The sequence below is a fragment of the Rhipicephalus sanguineus genome, chromosome 4, assembly GCF_013339695.2.
Source record: "Rhipicephalus sanguineus isolate Rsan-2018 chromosome 4, BIME_Rsan_1.4, whole genome shotgun sequence".
Classification (NCBI taxonomy): domain Eukaryota; kingdom Metazoa; phylum Arthropoda; class Arachnida; order Ixodida; family Ixodidae; genus Rhipicephalus; species Rhipicephalus sanguineus.
In genome coordinates, this window is record NC_051179.1 from 9758121 (window position 1) to 9777662 (window position 19542).

General features: G+C 44.7%; 1 protein-coding gene across 1 annotated transcript in view; it reads right to left on the reverse strand.

Moving 5' to 3' along the window:
* LOC119389355 (serine/threonine-protein kinase mTOR-like) overlaps window positions 1-19542 on the reverse strand; it is a gene marked incomplete at its 5' end in the record, with an annotated part of 128912 nt that overhangs the window by 81452 nt on the left and 27918 nt on the right. Inside the window, 10 exon segments of the mRNA XM_049414409.1 lie at window positions 3980-4111; window positions 6462-6587; window positions 9650-9757; window positions 11966-12043; window positions 14414-14529; window positions 15278-15378; window positions 15473-15612; window positions 15769-15847; window positions 16752-16885; window positions 18732-18894. Coding sequence (XP_049270366.1) covers window positions 3980-4111; window positions 6462-6587; window positions 9650-9757; window positions 11966-12043; window positions 14414-14529; window positions 15278-15378; window positions 15473-15612; window positions 15769-15847; window positions 16752-16885; window positions 18732-18894 — 1177 coding nt within the window.

Here is a 19542-nt window from a genome sequence, read left to right on the forward strand (position 1 = left end):
GTGAGAAATAAAGGTTCGTTCACACCTCTGATAAAATAATGCGTGGTTGTCATTTATTCAATTAATTTAATCTACGTTCCTCAGAGCAGCGTAGGTTTGTGCCGCGGACTTTCTTAGACATTATGTGCCCGCTGTTGTGGGGCAACAATGACCGTCACTGCCTATATTCTCGGTTTTTCGATTATATGACGCCCGGATTATACGACGATTTTGCGCGGTCCCCTGAAAGTCGTATAATCGAAGTTCCACTGTACCATCATTGAACTGACAATGCAGACCTCGAAGGCCATGTTTTTGCCCGCAGGAACCTGAAAACTATTATGGGTGTCACGCGCTAAGTTTGGGGTACGATCATTATGCGGGAAAGAAAAAAGAAAATCAAATTTTGACAACAAATCTGAGGTGCAGGCGCTTAGAGATCGGGCTGCTAAGTGGGACTGGATTGCGTTATCAGGGTGTGGAACATGGGAAGGGGGGAGGGTGGTTTCCGAAACAGCATGATGGAGGCGAAATGCCACAGGCTCGTGTATTCTGCAATGTCAGTTCATGTTAACCATTTTACTGCCAATCTTGAGGTAACTTAGGCGACGACCCACGCACAAGCGCTGCCAATTCCAAGTATACTCGTTTTGCCTCTTTAAATCACTCCCTGCCACTTGCAAGACAACACTTGCAGAAAAAAAATAATGCGGGTGTGTCCCACCATATACGGAGAGAGGATATAAGCAAATAAAACTGGTAGTGAAATTTCTGACAACAGATGGAGCGTATGCTTCCTCATCAGCATCGGCTCACGTCTCAGTGCCACAGCAGCGCAGCCAAGGCGAGTTGGTGAGCCACGTGCATGCGCTATTTGGAAGAGGAAATTCGGGAGCTTTTGATGAATTCAGATTGGGACTAAAATAGATAATTTGTGTCTCAGTTTGAAACACCAGTCGGCGGTTAGGGAGGATGAGTGTGGGTTTAGGCTGACGCCTCTACCCCGTCATCTACTTGACGGGTGCCAATAAAGTTACTTCTCTCTCTCTCTTGTGTCTCAGTGACTCTGAATTAATGGGTAATTATATCATTTTCTTAATTAGTTCATTGCTTGTAATTTTCTCATAATCATTAATTAGTAAGTGCTACTTTTTAGTTCATGAGATAATCCCCAATAAATCTGTTTACATGTCCTGAAGAGAATTCTAGTGCATTGCTAACACAGTGATGGAAGCGACATTTTGCTTTTTGGAGCAGATTCTGGAGCAGAAGAAATGGTGCTTTGGAGCAGCCTTAAGTGTGTTCGGAGCAGAAAAAAATGCTAGTTTGGAGCAGCTATAGGTGTTTCCGGAGCAGATGGCAAATATTCTTCACGACTCCTAGAGCCTAAAGCATCATTTAAGCATCTCATATCTCCATATAACATATGTCCTGATAATACTAGCTCCCATAGCTCAATCTAACATATAGTTCGAAAAGCCCTTCGCATCCCAAACACTTCAATTGAAAAAACTCTTGGTATACATAAAGGCACAAAACTCATTAGATTGTTAATCAGTTCACCTGCAAAATCACTTAAGTGGAATGGATTGAAAGTTAGCCTTAGCTGACACCTTTGTGCCAAAAGCCGTCAATCACCCCATCTGGAAAGGAGCTATCTGTCTTGCATGAAGATAGGTATTTTCTGCAGGCTGCACACGCATGACGTGTAACAGGTTATTTGCCTATATATGTGGCTGCTTATTTCAAAATAAAGACTGCTGCAAGTCAGTGCTTGCGAGTCTCGCACCTCTTCTTTGTCCTTGCATTGTGTGCTCAAAGCTTCAGACATGTGCATCTTAACCTGAATGTTTTTCTTTGGCCATTCCACTGGTGTGCTATTGGTTTCATTGGTATGCAGTGGCGATATTGAGCGGGAATTTGTATTCGCAAGTTCTTTTCAGATAATGGTGATGCATCACACATACAGTGAACTCTCGTTAAGACGAACTCGGTTAAGACGAATTCTCGCTTATACCGAACAACACGGGACCATTTGTTTGGTTTCCCATAGACCCTACGCAAAAAAAATTCGCTTAAGAGGAACCGCTCAACTGTACTCTTCTGTTAAGACGAACTTTCGCGGTGATCGACAACGCTAGCGATTCTGCGAAACGAACACTGCAGTCTTGGTGGGGCATTCAGGGGACCGAGAAAAAGCAAAAAAAGATGAAAAAAAAAAGCGCTTCCTGGAGCAAAGACGCGAAGCAAATCGCGACGCGGAGGGCGCGAGATAAACGAAGAAGACCGGTCAGCGGATAAAGCCGGTATCCCCTTTCACCCCCAGCCTGTGGGTGGGGGAGGTGTGGGCTTTATCAGCAAAGAAAGCAACAAAAAGAGTAGGGGGATTTAAAACTGGGACCCCCAAGCCATTGCGTCCTTCTGTATCCCCCCCCCCCCCCTCTGTTCTTCGGTTTCGCAGCTGGAGTACAAAGGAGAACAGAAGAACACAAGAGCTTGGGGCCCCTCCGCCGTGGTCAGAGGGGCAAACGCAAGGGGAGTGGGAAAAAAAAAAAGAAAGCGACAACAGGAACAAAAATGGTCGGGGATCGAGTACGAAACCGAAACCATGATCAATCGCGGCGCACTCCCGTCAGAGGGGTCAGGTGCATTGTCATCGCCATCACACAATGGCGGCCGAGCACATGTATTTTGTAGTCAATTCGTGTTGGTTCGCGTAGCACCTGCGCGTTGTATCTATTCCCAGTGAAGTGCAAATTGTGATGAGCCATTTTGATTACGGAAGCGCACGACAAAGGAAGGCTATTTTGCACAGTCAATATAGCTGCGTCGTGTCTTTTTCGTGTGCGCGAGGCATGTGACCGTGAGTAGCGCGATGGGAGATCATCAGCTGCACGTCAATCAGGAAAAATTACTACGGGCCGAAAACGGGAAAATATCTGGACCTCGAAGAAAACCTTGCAGCGTATAATGAACTCGAAAACATATTGAGCGCTTACAAACAGGGACGTAAGGGAGACGACAACACAATGCGCTAACTTCAACAACTTTTATTACCAGAAACCACCAAACTGGTTTCTGGTAATAAAAGTTGTTGAAGTTAGCGCATTGTGTTGTCGTCTCCCTTACGTCCCTGTTTGTAAGCGCTCAATATGTTTTCGAGTTCCGTTTACCAACACGCCCAAAAAATGGCAGCGTATAATGACTTTGTCAAGGCAACAACACGCGACCGAGCCGTATCCAGAAGTGATCTTAGAGCCAGCAAAACAGGCTCACAGAAGAAAAGGAACTGCCACGACAATAAATTTTACATTCTTTGAAGAAAAATTGTGCTCGTCTTTTTTTCTAATTGTCAACATAGGAGCGTGTTACAGTTTTATCATGTAAATGTGGTAGCACATATGTTCATGAGCATTTTTATTTTTGAACACGCGAAATCGGGTGCTCGTAAGATTCGTGTAAATACTCTGCTTGAAGGCATAGTTTTTATCTAGATGAGCCAAATAAATGCTTTTTCTGGTCTTTTTGCCCCCACTATAAGTCTACTCCATTCAGTGTGTCCAAGTAACGTATTTGGATGCACTTGGCATGTTAGCATGTCTCTTTCTGAGGGTGCTTCTAATAAGCCGAACTCCTGATAAGACGAACAGATGACCGCGGTCCCTTCGAGTTTGTCTTAACGGGAGTCTACTGTAGTAGCACGGCCACTACTGGTTCCACCATCCGTAGGTGGTGGAACCAGTAGGCCAGATTCTTCAAGTGCAACCAAAGGTTATGTTGTCTGGGAAGTGGATAGCGATAAGAAGAATTTCACTGAGTACTTGATCTTTGACAAAGACAAGTGAAGTGATTTCACTGCTGAAAAACCATACTTATCTCATATCTGCCTTACAGTTGCACTTTTTTTTTTTTGAGAACAAACTGAAAGGCTGCCTCTCATGTTACAATGGTGTTCGTGTTACAATAGAGTAAATTGGGTATATAAAAAAGGTAACCATACCTTCTGATGGCTCTGCCACATGTGTTTGATATAGGCAAACGTTACAGCAGGGTAAGCCGTAGGCAGAGGCTGGTTTGGCACTAGAGAAGGGTCTGTCCCCAAGAGTGTGACCAGTGTTCTGTGGGACTGAGCCTGCAACAAAAGAACAGCCGATGGTTTGTGCTACAGTAGAACCCCGCTGTTACATTCCTCACTGCTGCGTTTTCCCGGCTGTTACGTCGTTTTCCGCCGGTCCCGGCATAGCTCACATAGGATACAATGTACTGGGAACCCCGCTGTTACGTCGTAACTGTCGGACCGTTCCCGTATGATACGTCGCGAAGTGCGCTCGGAGCCGACCGAGTGACTACCAAAGAGAGCCGCCATGGTGCATTTTCACGCAGCTTGGCCTCGTTTGACCGTAATATTAGCCGCATGAGAGGCGCAAGCAACAGAATCTTTCAATTGATGCAAACAAAAGCATGGCCTTCGAGATTCAAATTGCAAAGATGGCGTCTATGACGTAACTGCTCGAGAAAGCAAGGCCTTCGAGATTGGCATTTACTATTGACAAAAGCATAGCCTTTGAGATTTGTATTGCACAAACATGGCGTGTATGACGTAATTGCTTGCGAAAGCAAGGCCTTCGAGATTGGCATTCACTTCTGCCATCGCGTTGGCGTAGAGTCATCATCACCGTTGTTTGTCGGAGAGCGGGAGTAAAGTCCCTAGATTTTTCCCTGTTCTTTCTTAAGTACCGACAACCATTGAAGTGCCGGCGACGAATCTCATTGGCTAACGCTCGTTTTCGGTAGCCATGTTCTTCCTAACTCTTTTCCAGCACCTGGTGAAACGCGTCCCCCATTCACTAATGACAGGGGGTTGACGGGAGGAGAAAGGCGCGTCGCGGTAGCATATTGTCCGCTGAAAGGTGCGTGGCTAATGTACTTAGACGCACATGGCTTTGTAAATCTTCCAAGTTAGGAAGAAAATGGCGTCGGACGCCAGCTGCGCGTGAGAGAGGGCCGTGAAAGGAGGCAGTTGTCGGTACTTAAGTAAAAGCGAAAAATCCAGGGACTTTAAGCGGGAGGAGTTCGAGCTGGTTGGAGCTCGCACGGTCGTGCGTGCGGTTCGCGGTCGGACTCGCCGCGCCGGTCGTGATTGCGTGTGCTTAGTTCTTTCATGCCTACAGCTGTTGGTGTTAAAAAAATCACATACGTTGATTACACTTCTGTGGATGAGGCCATCCTAAGCTTCGCGTTTCTATCCATCGACTAGATCGCGGCTGAGCGCGCCAATTTTCGTGCTGCTCGTAAGAATTGAAATAAAATTCTGTACCACTAAATATTTTGCCGTTTTTCCTGTTTTTCGGCTCTTACGTTTCCCGTCTCTTACGTTTATTTCCTACGGTCCCTTCAAAAACGTATCAGCGGGGTTCTATTGTACTAGGTTGTCTCACACCCTTAAATTTGTGCTGAGCAGTATGCAACAGGTTGTCACAGCTCAAAAGCTTATCAGCACTGCTGCTTTTGGGGAGAGCAATCATTTTAGCTTGCTTCCACTCCTTGGGTAAAGAGCCACTAGGAAGTGAAGACTGGAAAATTAATGCAAAATATCTTAAATTCCATTCAGCGTATCGGTACAGAAGCTCATTTGGGAGGCCATCGGGTCTTCCTTATGTTCAAATTTGCAAGAGTTTGAGCACAACTCGTTCAGAAATTTCAACGTCGGCAATAAGTGGCCTGGCTCATGGAGATATAATATGTGACAAAATACCATTATCTTCTGTGAACATGCATGCAAAATATTCACTGAAACTCTCAACGGCAGGATGCTCCCAAGACTGCGTTTTTGGGCAAGCATTTGATGATGAATTAACATATCTCCAAAATTTATCTGGTGCCTCTCTTAGGAATTTTCGGACTGTGATGCCAAAGAACCTTTGTTTGGATTCTTTCACAAGTACCTCAAGATCCCTTCCAGGACTTTTAATGGCAGATCAATTCTCAGTTCTGGGATTATTTTTCTAATTCTTACGTCTTTGTTTTAATTGTACTTTTAAGTGTATCCTTTCTATAGTCATCCAAGGGCTTCTACTACTATTTTTCTTAATACGCTTAGATATATATAGTTGTATACAAGACATGACCAAATTAGAAAAGTACACCCAGAGATAATCCGGGCTGTGGTTATGCATACAAAGTTTAGGGAATCTTTCATGGGAGAGAGACTTGAAAACACTTAATAAATGCACTATTCATACAATACAAATACACTAAACAACCCATCAATGCTATATACAATATGTACAGCCCAGCAGTGAAGGCCTGCTGGGAAAAACGTAAAGGGTGTTTTCGCAGGCATCCTCCAATTGGAGGATACGTGCGAAAACTGCCCCACGACACTTTATTGTCGAGCCCACCTCTATATTGATGTAGTCTCATCCAAAATCCCAACAGTAAGAGAAAAGGAGGAATGGGGGGGGGGGGTGCATCTCTCTTACCAGCCGTTCATTCCGCCTGCACAGGCTGCTGAATTTCAGCCAGCTGCGCATGTCATCCTTGGGCTTTACAACTAATGAATGAAGCTGCAATATCCTCTGCCAGTCCTCGACAATCCTCTGACAACCCTGGGGGGTCAATTTAAAAGCAAACATCAGCGGCATCACACCACCCGTCACTAGCAAATTCGTAAAATTTTCCCCGATTTCTACACGTGCAGCTGATTTGATACATTTCATGTTAAGCAACAATTTCTGCTGAAAAGCTGTTCAGAAACTCAAATCAATGAACATGAGCAGACATACAGAGACAGCACATGTAAACGAGAATTTCAGCACCCTTCTCCTGGCAAACCATACACATACCACCCCCACCACTGAAGAGGTTTCACATCTAGCTTCCTTTACTTTTTCTTTTTTTTCTTTTGCATTTACGAACAGCTGTTATACCTTCGTATCACCTTTGTATCAGGGTGAAGCCTCAAGTAAAGCAGCTTGCAAATAATGACAGCATCACTCTCATTGGCTTGTTCAAAGTGTGCTTGATCAAAGTTGATCAAAGTGATCAACTGCAGACATTCATGCTGCAACTAACAACAAAGCAACTGAAGGTCGCAGCTGCATAGTACATATGTACTATTGCAAACGACAGATGCGTACACAACAACTAAACTTCGTGCAGTGAGTGCATTCAAGCATTGAGAGCACAAGGGAATACTGTAGTGCAAAAATGGTGCAAAGCGTTTAAGGAACTGAACTGACAGCCAACTTTTCGTGGCATTATTTACTTTAGTGCAATGGAAATCTTACTGATCAGAATGTTCAATAGTACCATGGCAATGCGGAGGAAGCTGTTGAACATTTTTGAATCAGAATTTCTCAATCTGCAGCAAGGATGAAGCCATAAGTTACAAATGTGAACACTGATAGCAGTTATATGTCAACAGTGAAAGAAGTGGCCAGGTATGCCAATAATGCTGTTCATGCAATGCTGACACCCATTTACAGCAGAATAAGTCAGTGGTTTTTTGTATCTCCCAGGGAGACCACAGAACTCTGCATACCCGCTTAGCCACCTACGACTTTGTGCCCTTCAATCATGACATGCATGTCATGAACGGCATGATTTACATGCCACGGTCTTGGTGCTCTTGCAGCCGTTTCGATAACTTGATATATAATATACCAAAATTGGTATGGCGTGTCAAGATTGTATGACAAACATAAGTGACAGGTCCTATCATTGAAATCATGACACACATGTCATGTGCAGCATGATTTACATGACATGGTCTCAGGGCACTTGCAGCCATTTAATTATAAATGGATACAGTATACCAAAATTGGTGCAACGAAGCATTTCTGTGTGGTGAACATAAATGACAGATGGTAACATAAAGTCATGACATCCATGTCATTTACGCTATGACATACATGCCCCGCTCACGGTGCGCTTGCGGCCATTTCGCTATCTTGACATGTACCAAATTTGATATTGCGTGACGTGACTTTATGAAGAACATAAATCACAGGTAGTAAGTTTCCCCTCCTGGATAAGAAATTAACGCGCAGCCAGTCGGTAACGTTGCGCTTGCTCCAGACTAACTCATACCCCAACCCCTGGCGAATGAAGCATATCGACCCAGACTACAACGGACAACATGTATGTGAACAGTGTCGTGATCGTGTAGACTTGAACCATGTGCTATGTGGTTGTGCATCGAGTAACACTTACGCGAAGAACAAAAAAAAGTGGGACAAAGTGCTGAAAAGTGCTTCACTAGAAGATCAACTTCGGGCTGTCCAGGAGGCCCGTGAGGCGGCGGAGAGCTTCGGGCTCTCTGTCCCAACATGGGAGATGCCCTCTGCACTTGGCACCTAGCCGAGTGTCCTTCAGGACCCCGTTTTGGGCAATAAAGTTTCACCACCACCACCAACATGAAAATCATGACATGTATGTCATGTAGAACATGATTTACATGCTACGCTCATGATGCGCTTGCAGCCGTTTCACTAGCTTGATACACACCAAAATTGGTATTGCGTGACATGACTATATGACGAGCTTAAACGACAGGTGGTAACATGACAATGATGACATGCATTTCATGTACAGCATGATCTACATGCCACGCTCATGGTGCACTCGCGGCTGTTTCCCTCCTTTGATATACACCAAAACTGGTATTGTGCGACGTGACTGTATGATGAACACTAATGACAGGTGGTGACATGATAATCATGACATGCATATCGTGTAGGGCACGATATATATGCCATGCTCATGGTGCGCTCGCGGCCATTTCGCTAGCTTGATATACACCAAAATTGGTATTGCATGACATGATTGTATGATGAACACTAATGACAGGTGGTGACATGATAATCATGACATGCATTTAATGTACAGCATGATTTACATGCCACGCTCATCGTGCGCTCACGGCTGTTACCCTAGCTTGATATACACCAAATCTAGTATTGCGTGACGTGACTATATGACGAACGTAAATGACAGGTCCTAACACGCCAGTCATAACATGCATGTCATGTACGGCATGGTTTACATGACACTGTCTTGGTGTGCTTCTGGCCGTTTTGTTAACTGGATATACACCAAAATTGGTATGGCATGACATGAGTGCGTGACGAACATAAACGACAGGTCATGCATTGCATATACCAGAATACACATTTCATTATAATAAAGACTGTACATGCATGAATGCATGACAAACATGCGATATACAGTGACCTAGATGTCATGACATGAATGACTTCATTTGCCTCAAAGACAAACAAGGCGATGTATGCAGCTCTTTGCTGGTTGCTTCGCATTACATCGATTCCCACAGTGTGTGGGATCTGCCAGTTTTTTTTAATCTCAGAATTCACATAGAATTAAATGAAATGGCCATATAATTTGAAGGGTGCAATATTGCGGGCAATGAGTATGGTGTACTAAATAAGAGACAACTATGTAGAGTAACATGCGTACCAAGTCCTTCCTGCAAATGGCACAACACCTGTTTTTTTTTTTGCAACTTTCCATGGCAATTCGAAATTAAAATTTATACTAACAAATAAACACCATGATCTATTCATGGTCCTTTAACTTCCACTAATACCTCATGACCCACACTGGGCCATGGTCAACCCCTTTCGTTTGCAAATGCCAAATGCACCCTTACCTGCAGCCTGTCCCACCATTTCTGTTTGATTGCTTCCCTTCGTTCGGGCACAAGCTTGTACTGAATTACTTCCTCCAGTTCAGCCAACATCTGCACTTGCACCATTGCCTGTATTATGGTGGAGTAACAACACGAAAAGGTCAATGATAATTCCCAATACACAGTATGGTCCACTTTTAAGGAATCACAAAATGTCCTTATTATAGGACTATGTTGCCTCATAGATCACCTGCTGCAAAAATTTTTCACGTCCTTCAAGCTAAGTTAAAGGTCGCACTGAGCAGCACTGAGCAGCTTTCTCTCATTTTGTGTCCGCTATCATACAGGACAGGGGAGATGGCAATGTGGCAAGGTCCAACCCAAAAGTTACATCAATGAACTTCACAGCTTTCGAAAATTTTCTTGTCACTTTATCCCAATGTGTTGGTTGCTATCGTAGTTCAGGTGTGTGTGGCACTATCTTGGGGCAAGATAGGCACCATTTGTCACTGTGTGTTTGGAGGTCCATGGAAAACAATCAGTGCACTGTATTGTTGTGCTTGTTTCAACACCCCGTGGTGGCTGCAGTACCTAGACTATGTAGCAGATGTATATATATCACAAATATGCTACAGTGCTCAAGTGCTCACGTCTGGCCAAACTCAACAAGTGGTGGATGCCAGCAATGTCCTGCACCAGCTTGATCGATGGATAGTAGCCAAATACAGTAGAACCCCGCTGATACGTTTTTGAAGGGACCGTAGGAAATAAACGTAAGAGACGGGAAACGTAAGAGCCGAAAAACAGGAAAAACGGCGAACAGAATTTTATTTCAATTCTTACGAGCAGCACGAAAATTGGCGCGCTTAGCCGCGATCTAGTCGATGGATAGAAACGCGGAGCTTAGGACGGCCTCATCCACAGAAATGCAATCAACGTATGTGATTTTTTTAACACCAACAGCTGTAGGCATGAAAGAACTAAGCACACGCAATCACGACCGGCGCGGCGAGTCCGACCGCGAACCGCACGCACGACCGTGCGAGCTCCAACCAGCTCGAACTCCTCCCGCTCTCCGACAAATAACGATGATGATGAGTCTACGCCAACGCGATGGCAGAAGTGAATGTCAATCTCGAAGGCCTTGCTTTCGCAAGCAATTACGTCATACACGCCATGTTTGTGCAGTACAAATCTCAAAGGCTATGCTTTTGTCAATAGTAAATGCCAATCTCGAAGGCCTTGCTTTCGCGAGCAGTTACGTCATAGACGCCATCTTTGCAATTTGAATCTTGAAGGCCATGCTTTTGTTTGCATAAATTGAAAGATTCTGTTGCTTGCGCCTCTCATGCGGCTAATATTACGGTGAAACGAGGCCAAGCTGCGTGAAAATGCACCATGGCGGCTCTCTTTGGTAGTCACTCGGTCGGCTCCGAGCGCACTTCGCGACGTATCATACGGGAACGGTCTGACAGTTACGACGTAACAGCGGGGTTCCCAATACATTGTATCCTATGGGAGCTATGCCGGGACCGGCGGAAAACGACGTAACAGCCGGGAAAACGCAGCAGTGAGGAACGTAACAGCGTGGTTCTACTGTACAAGGCATCTAATTGGCAAGGAGCTGCAGGCACAAGGTGGGTAAAAAAGAGCTAGCATGTGTTGGCAAGCACATGTGCGGTCCCGGAAGCGGCATGCATTGGCGAGTAATGCCACAGTGGATGCAACACCAGACAAGTGATTGATTCAAACATGTCATATTTGAAAGAGCCTGCACGTTGGGTGTCACCTCACATCGCTGTAGGAGAAAATGAAATGTACGTAGCTGACCATCTATCGATACCACAAGAGACATGATAGGGTAATTTTTCAGTTGTTTAGACCTCACAGACATGTACACCTTCCATTTATTCAACTAAAGTTAACAATGCTATAACTGAGAATATTTTCATGATAAAGGAATCAGGCAACACCAGTTAGGTCTGCTTGCTAAATAGCTACTGAGTATGGACGAAGCAAATGGTTTTCGGCTGCTTGACACCAAGATTGTACAACATACCTACTGCATGCAGTGCAATAATCTTTCACATGTGCACAGCAGCCTAGTCAACAAATAGGCAACATTTTCTTAATAGTATGTTCAAAAAGTTTTCCAGGCCCCATCAATGCTTCCCATTAAAGTGTGGCTTACATGTCTCTCAAAAGTGTTTCCTTTGGCCCTTGCTATTAAGTATTAAGTTGAGCAGCACTATAAATGTGCACCTATACATGATTAACTGCACCGCAGGATTTTGTAGCGTAAATAAATGTTTCATAGAAGGCATCCTTCATACACACCCCATACGCTCGGCTATAGCTTTCTCCAACCATGGCAGTAAGGTCTGTGTCTATCAGGTCTCTTGCTTTGTCAATGAACTGAAATAAACAAAAGCACAAGTGAAGAGAAAAAATTAAGGAACACATAAACATCAAAGGATTGCTATCCTTGTTAAAGTGAAAGTATGGAGAACCCATGCCATTAGAATGTGTCACTGCTAAACAAAGAAAAAAATTCTTCTCGGGGTTTATGTGTCAAAAACCACAATATGATTATGAGGCACCTTGAGGAGGAGGGGGGGGGGGGGGGGGGGGGGGCTTCGAATTAATTGTGACCATCTGAGGTTCTTTAATGTGCATGCGTATTTACATAGATGGGTGCTCTTGAATTTCACCCCCATCGAAATGCCGCCACAATGGCCAGGAAATGAACCCATATTCTCAAGCTTTGCAGCACCACACCTCAGCTGCTAAGCAACCATGATGAGCTGCGTCATTGCTAGAAGCACAATGCTAGGCCAATCATGAACTAGCGTTTTGACGCTTACAGCTACATGTTTACATGTGGTTTTTGCTTCCATTTTAACACCTCAGTAAACTGAAGAGCTCCACCAACTTCTACTCTCCGACTTTCACTGTGCGCTTTTCAAGCTACTAAAGCTTCTCTGTAAAAAGCCTTTCATGCCATCAGAAACAGATGGTATTACAAAGCTGGGTCCTGCTTAAGGGGGGGGCCCTGCTCTTTAAATTGTTGTGTTGCGATAGCAATTATATGGACACTCTTTGCTAGTTTTTGTCGTTTATAACTACAGTGAAACCTCGTTCATACGTACCTGCTTTAAAAATACTAACGGTTAAAACATAGTTGCAATCAATCCCCGACCAAGTCTCACAGAGATTAATGCATTCGCTGACCGCTTAAAGCCATAGTGGTTCATCCTGTGCCTACCGGTTAGTGCGTACAGCGGTAACATTTTGTACCATAAATGTTTACAGTGCCGCTGAACTTACCGACACCAAAATGTGCCGCAAAAGGTCTTCTATCTTTTCGAGAATCGCAGAGATCGGCCGATCAACGATTCTGACTTCCGCGCGATGCGGCGACACCTTTGCGGATAAGCATCGGGAAAGAACGAAGACGTGATGGTGGCTGCTGACGAACGTGCCAGTATGACTTATCGCCGGCAACCCTATCACCTTCAGCTATCTGCTCGGGCAGGCGTGTGGCGTAGCGCTACCTTAAGCCTATGGCTTGATTTTGATAGGTGACAACCTGAGCGCGCTGGGCCACTGATCACTGTCTCTTCGTTGTGCAGAACGGCGTTCAAATGCACGCCGCTTTGGAGAAACGAAAGCAACTTACTGTTGCCGAGCTCAGCGTCGCGGGCGCCGAGAAATCTAGATGCATTGACAATGTCATGCCAAGCGCAGCGCTGTTGTAACCATACTGCATGCTTTTGTTAGGCGACCGCCGAAACGCGCCTCTGTCCACTACCAGGACCGCTAGGGCACGCGAAGATGCAGAAAGCACATCGCTTGTAGCAAGTTCGTCGTCACTGTGATAACCCAACAAGCTAATCGCCACATCTGTGCATGGTCTGAAGCAGAGTGGGTACAAAGAACACTGACACGGCAAACGCACGCGTACGGTACAGCAAGCAGTGCCGCACCGCAGTGACGGCATGGGCCGAGTAGGCGACGCGCTGCACACAACTAGCCGGGGACGATCGGCTTCACGTGGCCGTATCGTGTTTCAATGAAACTGTGTCAGTTTTCGCTTAATGGCAGATCGCAATACAGACACGTAAACATGTATTGCGGAGAGCTGATACTGTCCGCTCTGTCGCTATGTCAGCTGCTGCGTATTGCGGACCCTGCAATAGTTTTGAAATGCTCCTTGGCGTCGCCACCACGCGCTGTCAGACGGTCGTGCGAGAGAGCCAAAATCTTTTCTGCACTTTAGCAAAAAGAAAGATAAGGTGTTGCGGTGGGTACTTGAGGCAATATCTGATGTGGTACTGTATTCTATTCTGTGTTGGTGGCGATTGCACATGTCAGGAGATGCAAATTTGTACTTGCTTTGTACTACCGTTTAGTACGTAGTTATGCCGCGTTCCCGTCAGGTACGTATTAACGAGGTTTCACTGTACTTATGGAAAATACAGAAATGATTAACACAGAACACAAAAATCACAACAGACAACTTTCCTTGCAATACTAAGCAGTCATGTGTATATACAATATTTAAGGTCACCTGCTGTGATGGGCTGTGTACAGATGAGCATTCTTTATCACAGCCTTTAGGTAAAGATAAAGGCAAAATATAAATATGGAATACAGTATGAATGCTTGAAGATTCTTCCAAGAGGTTTATGTTTGTCTTCAGTCATTTGTTATTGAGCTTGTTATGCACCACTTTGAGATGCAGGGCCTGAGAAAAAGGTGCACTTCTCAGGTGGTGCCTCTCACCTGCTGTGCCCCTTGGAAGTTTTCCTTGTGTACGGCAAGGACTGCTTGGTGAAAGGCACTGTCGGTGGTATCACGAGGGATCACCTGCACATACTCCTCCATGGTGTCCCACTTTTCTGAAGACACCAAGCAGAGCCTCAGATACAAACTCTTAAGGCAGACACTAAAGACAAACACTAAACGATGCCATGACATGACCCTTCAGCAACAAGGAGGCTGAGCATACTAGACCAGAAAAACCTTCTTGCAGAATGCTTGAAGAAATGAGAGAGTGCACACTTATGACCAATTTTACTGCTCAGAAAGTTCGAAGCTTGATCATAAATGTAAATTTTATAGTGGATCACAAAGTTTCAATATGACTACATGTTTGGCCACCCCCAGTTGTGCCCACAATGATTTCCGATAAACCAGTTGAGAGTTTGCACTTGTGTTGCTTCGGTCTCTCCTTCGTCCTCGTCTGGTGTTGCACATTGAACGACAAGTTGCTCTGCATGAGTAAGGTCCCCACACTCAAGGTGTGGAGGCCTTTGTTTCTCTTCCAGCATGTTGGGGTTTCCTGCTCCATGCCACGGAGACACTCGGGAGCCAGATTTAATAGTTAGAACCACTAATGCGGCATGGGAACAGTAAGCGGTTTATTTCACCATAGGGGACACAGATTAGTTCATGGTGTAGTGGCTGCTCACTGTTACGTCCGATACCCTATATTGTTGAAACCAGTATCGTCGTAAGTGGGTATGACTGTTTAACCTCAATGCTGTTTACACGATAGCCTATTTGCGTTCTGGTAAACCAGCCCCCATGAGTTTGTGTGCAGGTTTAAGACACACATAAAAGGATGTAAATTATTTGCCAGCTCACCAAGACCCCAAGCAGCTGCGGATGCCATGCGAGCCATCTTTTGTTGGTTGCTGTATAAACTATGGCCCCAGTTTTCACTCGCCAATTGGTACAGCTGTTCCCTGCATGTAAAGAGAAAAAAACATGTTGCTTTTTGTGCACTGCAGCCAAATAGGAATCAACTGCACGAAACAAATCATGTAAAAATTTCCATACCACTCGCCGAGAACTTCCAGACACCTCATCTGGCCCAAGATGAGTTCCACGTCATCTGGCTTCTGCTCTCGTGCCCTTCCATAGACCCGCAGTGCATTCTCCCAATCGTGTAGCTTCTCATACCAGCGCTCCTTCACTCTCTGCAGACAACAGGGCGGCACATGTCAGTTCGGGAAATTTCACGAGATCTGCATGAAAACTCTCAAGAATGCTTTTCGAAATGTAGTATAGTGGATAAAAATAAAACAAGCACCTAGTAAGCACAAAACAAGAATAAAAGAAGGAATAAAACAAACCAGGTCCGTTGCATGACACTTGGTTGCATATTCCAAGACACCAGCGGCAGCTTCTGGCTGCTGCAACTTGTTGTTGATGCTGTCCAAGGGAGCAAAGAGAAATGCTTAGAGAAATAAAGCAAACTTTAACCAGCATGTTTCACAGACGTCACATAATATCCGACAAGAAGAAAGAAGGAGATGTTTTGTTGCCACGAACTTCACCCGATGGAACTTGTCTCTGTTGCGACATATGAACAGAAGAGCACACATGTCTTGCCTGTGTTGACATTGTGCAATGCTTCTGCCAATGCTTCCTGGCAATGCAATGGGCTCACTTCAGAGTCCGTTTACGTCAGTCTCTGACAGCACTTGCAAGCAGATCTAATTTGCAGTGAACTGAAAGGCCACTATGGCTGCACATGATTAAACTGTTGCATCATAATTCACCAATGACTTCTCTTTCTCCCACACTCTGTGATACATGCTACAGAGCAAGCTTCAGCAACAAACAAGCGTACACAGTGAATGTCACTGATGTTGACTAGAGCTTCAGAGCTTCAATTTGGACTACTTCACACAACAACCAAACAGATGGAAGAGATGAAAAATGTGTCGCTGGAGCCACTGTTTCGACAAACGGTCTTGTCTTCTTCAAGGCTGCCACTGCATGGCTTAGCATGTGTATGCTTCACACCCTCTCTCTACAAGGCCACTTGTCCAAGTGTTGGCTCCAGCGAATTTTTCATCTCAACAACCAAATACAGAAATATGCCAATACCATATGTAGTCAAGAGTTTGACGAAAGTTCGTCTGGTCAGGTAACATGATGAGGAAGAAGATGCAGTCAGAGACTTTTCGGGACCCGTCCTTGACCAGTGTGAAACCCATATGGGTCCTGAAACTTCTTCGTGCCAATACCATGCATTGGAATGTCTGATCTATTTTCACTCTGGCCCTTTTAGAGAACCACTCAAGCAGAACTTTCTTTTTATTTTACAAACCTAATCAAAGCTTCCAGCACTTCCGTAGTAGGACCCCTGTGAAACTCGTCCTCCTTGTAGTGAAGTGCTTTAGCATATGCACGACATTTCTGGGCACGCTCACCAAGCAACTTCTGATCAAGTGGAAGCGGTCCCTGCAGAGAAAGGAAGATTCACTGGCATCGGAGCTGCAACAAGCATTCAACGACTTTAACCCTTTGCGGTCCGTTGTCGGGCAGCGCCCGACAACGCAACACGGCCGTAGCGGTCCGCTGTCGGGCCCCGCCCGACAAGGGTGTTCGTGGTTTAAATTTTGCTGTTTTCTCACCGCGAGTCGCGCGCATTTTTTGTATACATGAAGGGCCATCTCTTGAGGAATAAGTGAGCTTTGTTTGTTGAGGTTTTACTTTTTTGACACTAGGGTGCAGCACTATGATCAGCACGGGGCCTAGAGCGTACCCACTCGCGCGCGCGGTTCGCTGAGAAGCATGGCCACGTTTTCACCGCGTGCGTTTTACGGCGGTGCTTTTAGCGAAAGCGAGGATGACTTTAGTGAGGAAGAGAATTACGTGCCTCCACCAGACAGTGATGACAGTGATTCGACAGAAGTGAGTGACGAAGACGACGACGGCGGCGGTGGAAACCTGCAGTAATAACCCTGGCCTGCACACAGGGGAATGCTTTGAGCGGTATCATACGTTGCCCAAATATCACTAAAAGAGTTGCCTGCAGAATGCAGGAGCAAAAATAAATATCCTGTGCGTTTCTCTTCCACAGCTTGTGTTTTTATTCGCGGCGCCAGAAACTGGCGAAATAGTTTCGGACCGCTAGAGCCGGAAAGTGGGTAAAGGTTTTGGACCGCAAAGGGTTAAAATGCACTTCGGTGAGTTGTGTAAAAACACTGATCAGCACATTTTCTTGTAAACAGTCATGATGCTGAAAAATATATCAAAACCAAACAATACTCCACATGTGACTTCATATTATAGGCATACCATGCATTCCATAAAATGTGTCACTGCTGAGCCCCTTTAAAGGCCAACAGCAACAAAATTTCAGTTTGGCTAAGTGAATACAGATAAGCAGTATATGCTGACAAAAAACATCTCGGTAGACTTGCAGGACTCTAATTTTCTTGTTAAAACAAAACACGGGGAGACTATGCATGCACCCAATGGTTAGAGGATATGCCACTAATCCCAGGCCACATACTAATTCTAAGAATTTTATAGCACCTTGAGGCCATCGCCTAACCACAGAGGTAATACAGACAAGCCGTGCTAGTCATTAGTACTCTGGAGCATGCACAATATTCAGTGAGGGTGTCCTCTTTTCATCTTTTTTTTTTTACACTAATATCAGACATGTTTACATATGTTACTCTTTTGCAACATAGCCACCCATGCTAAAGGGACACTAAAGAGAAAAACCGATTTATTCACATTAGTAAATTACAATTTCACGATACCAAAAGCACCACTCTTACCGCGAGAAGGCACTTGGTAAGCGAGTAAACACTAAAGAGAAAATGTGGGTGGTGACGCTGCCTTAAGTTACCGCACCAGCTCACCGTGACGCCTTAAGATTTTGATAGCGTCAGCTAGGGCCTACGTGACTGTTTATCAGTAAAAACTGTTTACATTGTTTTCTGTGGGACCTAAAGTTTAACATAGCAAGTTTCAGAAGATTTCATTGAGCCAATGTGGCCCAAATATGCAAAAAGACTGAAATTTCTGACATCACACGGATGACCACGTGCTGCAGCGTGAAATTCAAGAATGACACTTTGACCTTCATTTCTGCTTCTATCAATTACCCTATGATGGCAAAATTAATGACAGTAGAGGTTTTAAAGAATAATTTATCTGTCTACGCTGATTTAATGTACCTTTGAGATGTAGAACTTCAAATGGAGGCTGCTTTAAAGCTACACTGTCTTAAGGTAGTCTGGTCCAGGATTTTGCTGTAAGCACCACTCATGTGAGGCCACAGTACACTTACTTTTTCACAGTGCTCCATGAACTCAGCCAAGTTGAGCAATGTCTGGGTGATCTCTGGAATATCCTGATCCATCAGAGCCTTCTGGAAGTTCTCTATTATCTCTTTCTGGTCATTCTCACTGAGGCACACCCAACAGGACAAGAAGGCAGCATTGAATAGGTCCCTGGCCAGAACAACAAGATTTGTGGCGATCTTCCAGTACCATAATCAATGTCAGTACGGCACACTTACACAAACAGCTACTTGACAGGGCAAAGACTGAGAACAGAGAGAGAGCAAAACCTTGAGACAACAATATAAGAAAAATTTGCTTTCTTATATCAAAACAGAACCTTTATGCAAAGTGTACAGTCACCGTTAAATTCTTTTTTAGATGGAATGAGCCACAGCATTGTATGAATAGCCGGGCAGTACCAAAAAATTAGCTAGTTCTATAACATAAAAAAAAAGCCAGGTGTTCGCAGTAGCCGTACATTGCGTGTAAGGCTGAGGTATATGCCGGTCCGAGACAAAGTGGCAGTCAGTGTAAGCGAAGCAATTTTGTAGGCTTGTGCCAATATTCGAGCACTTCGAATATTGAAACGAATATTACAGTATTCAAATTCGCTTCGACACGAATTTAAATTCTAGGAAATTTCCAAATATTCGAAATGAATGAATAGACAGAAACCGCATGTGGCCCCCCTGTAAAGGTGGTTTCACTGCTGTGGAGAGGGTGCTATACCGTGAATACCCCTATCCAGGGGAAATCCGCACTGCCGCGAAGCCACACTTCAGGTTTAAATGAACATAAAGTAAAACCTCGTTAATT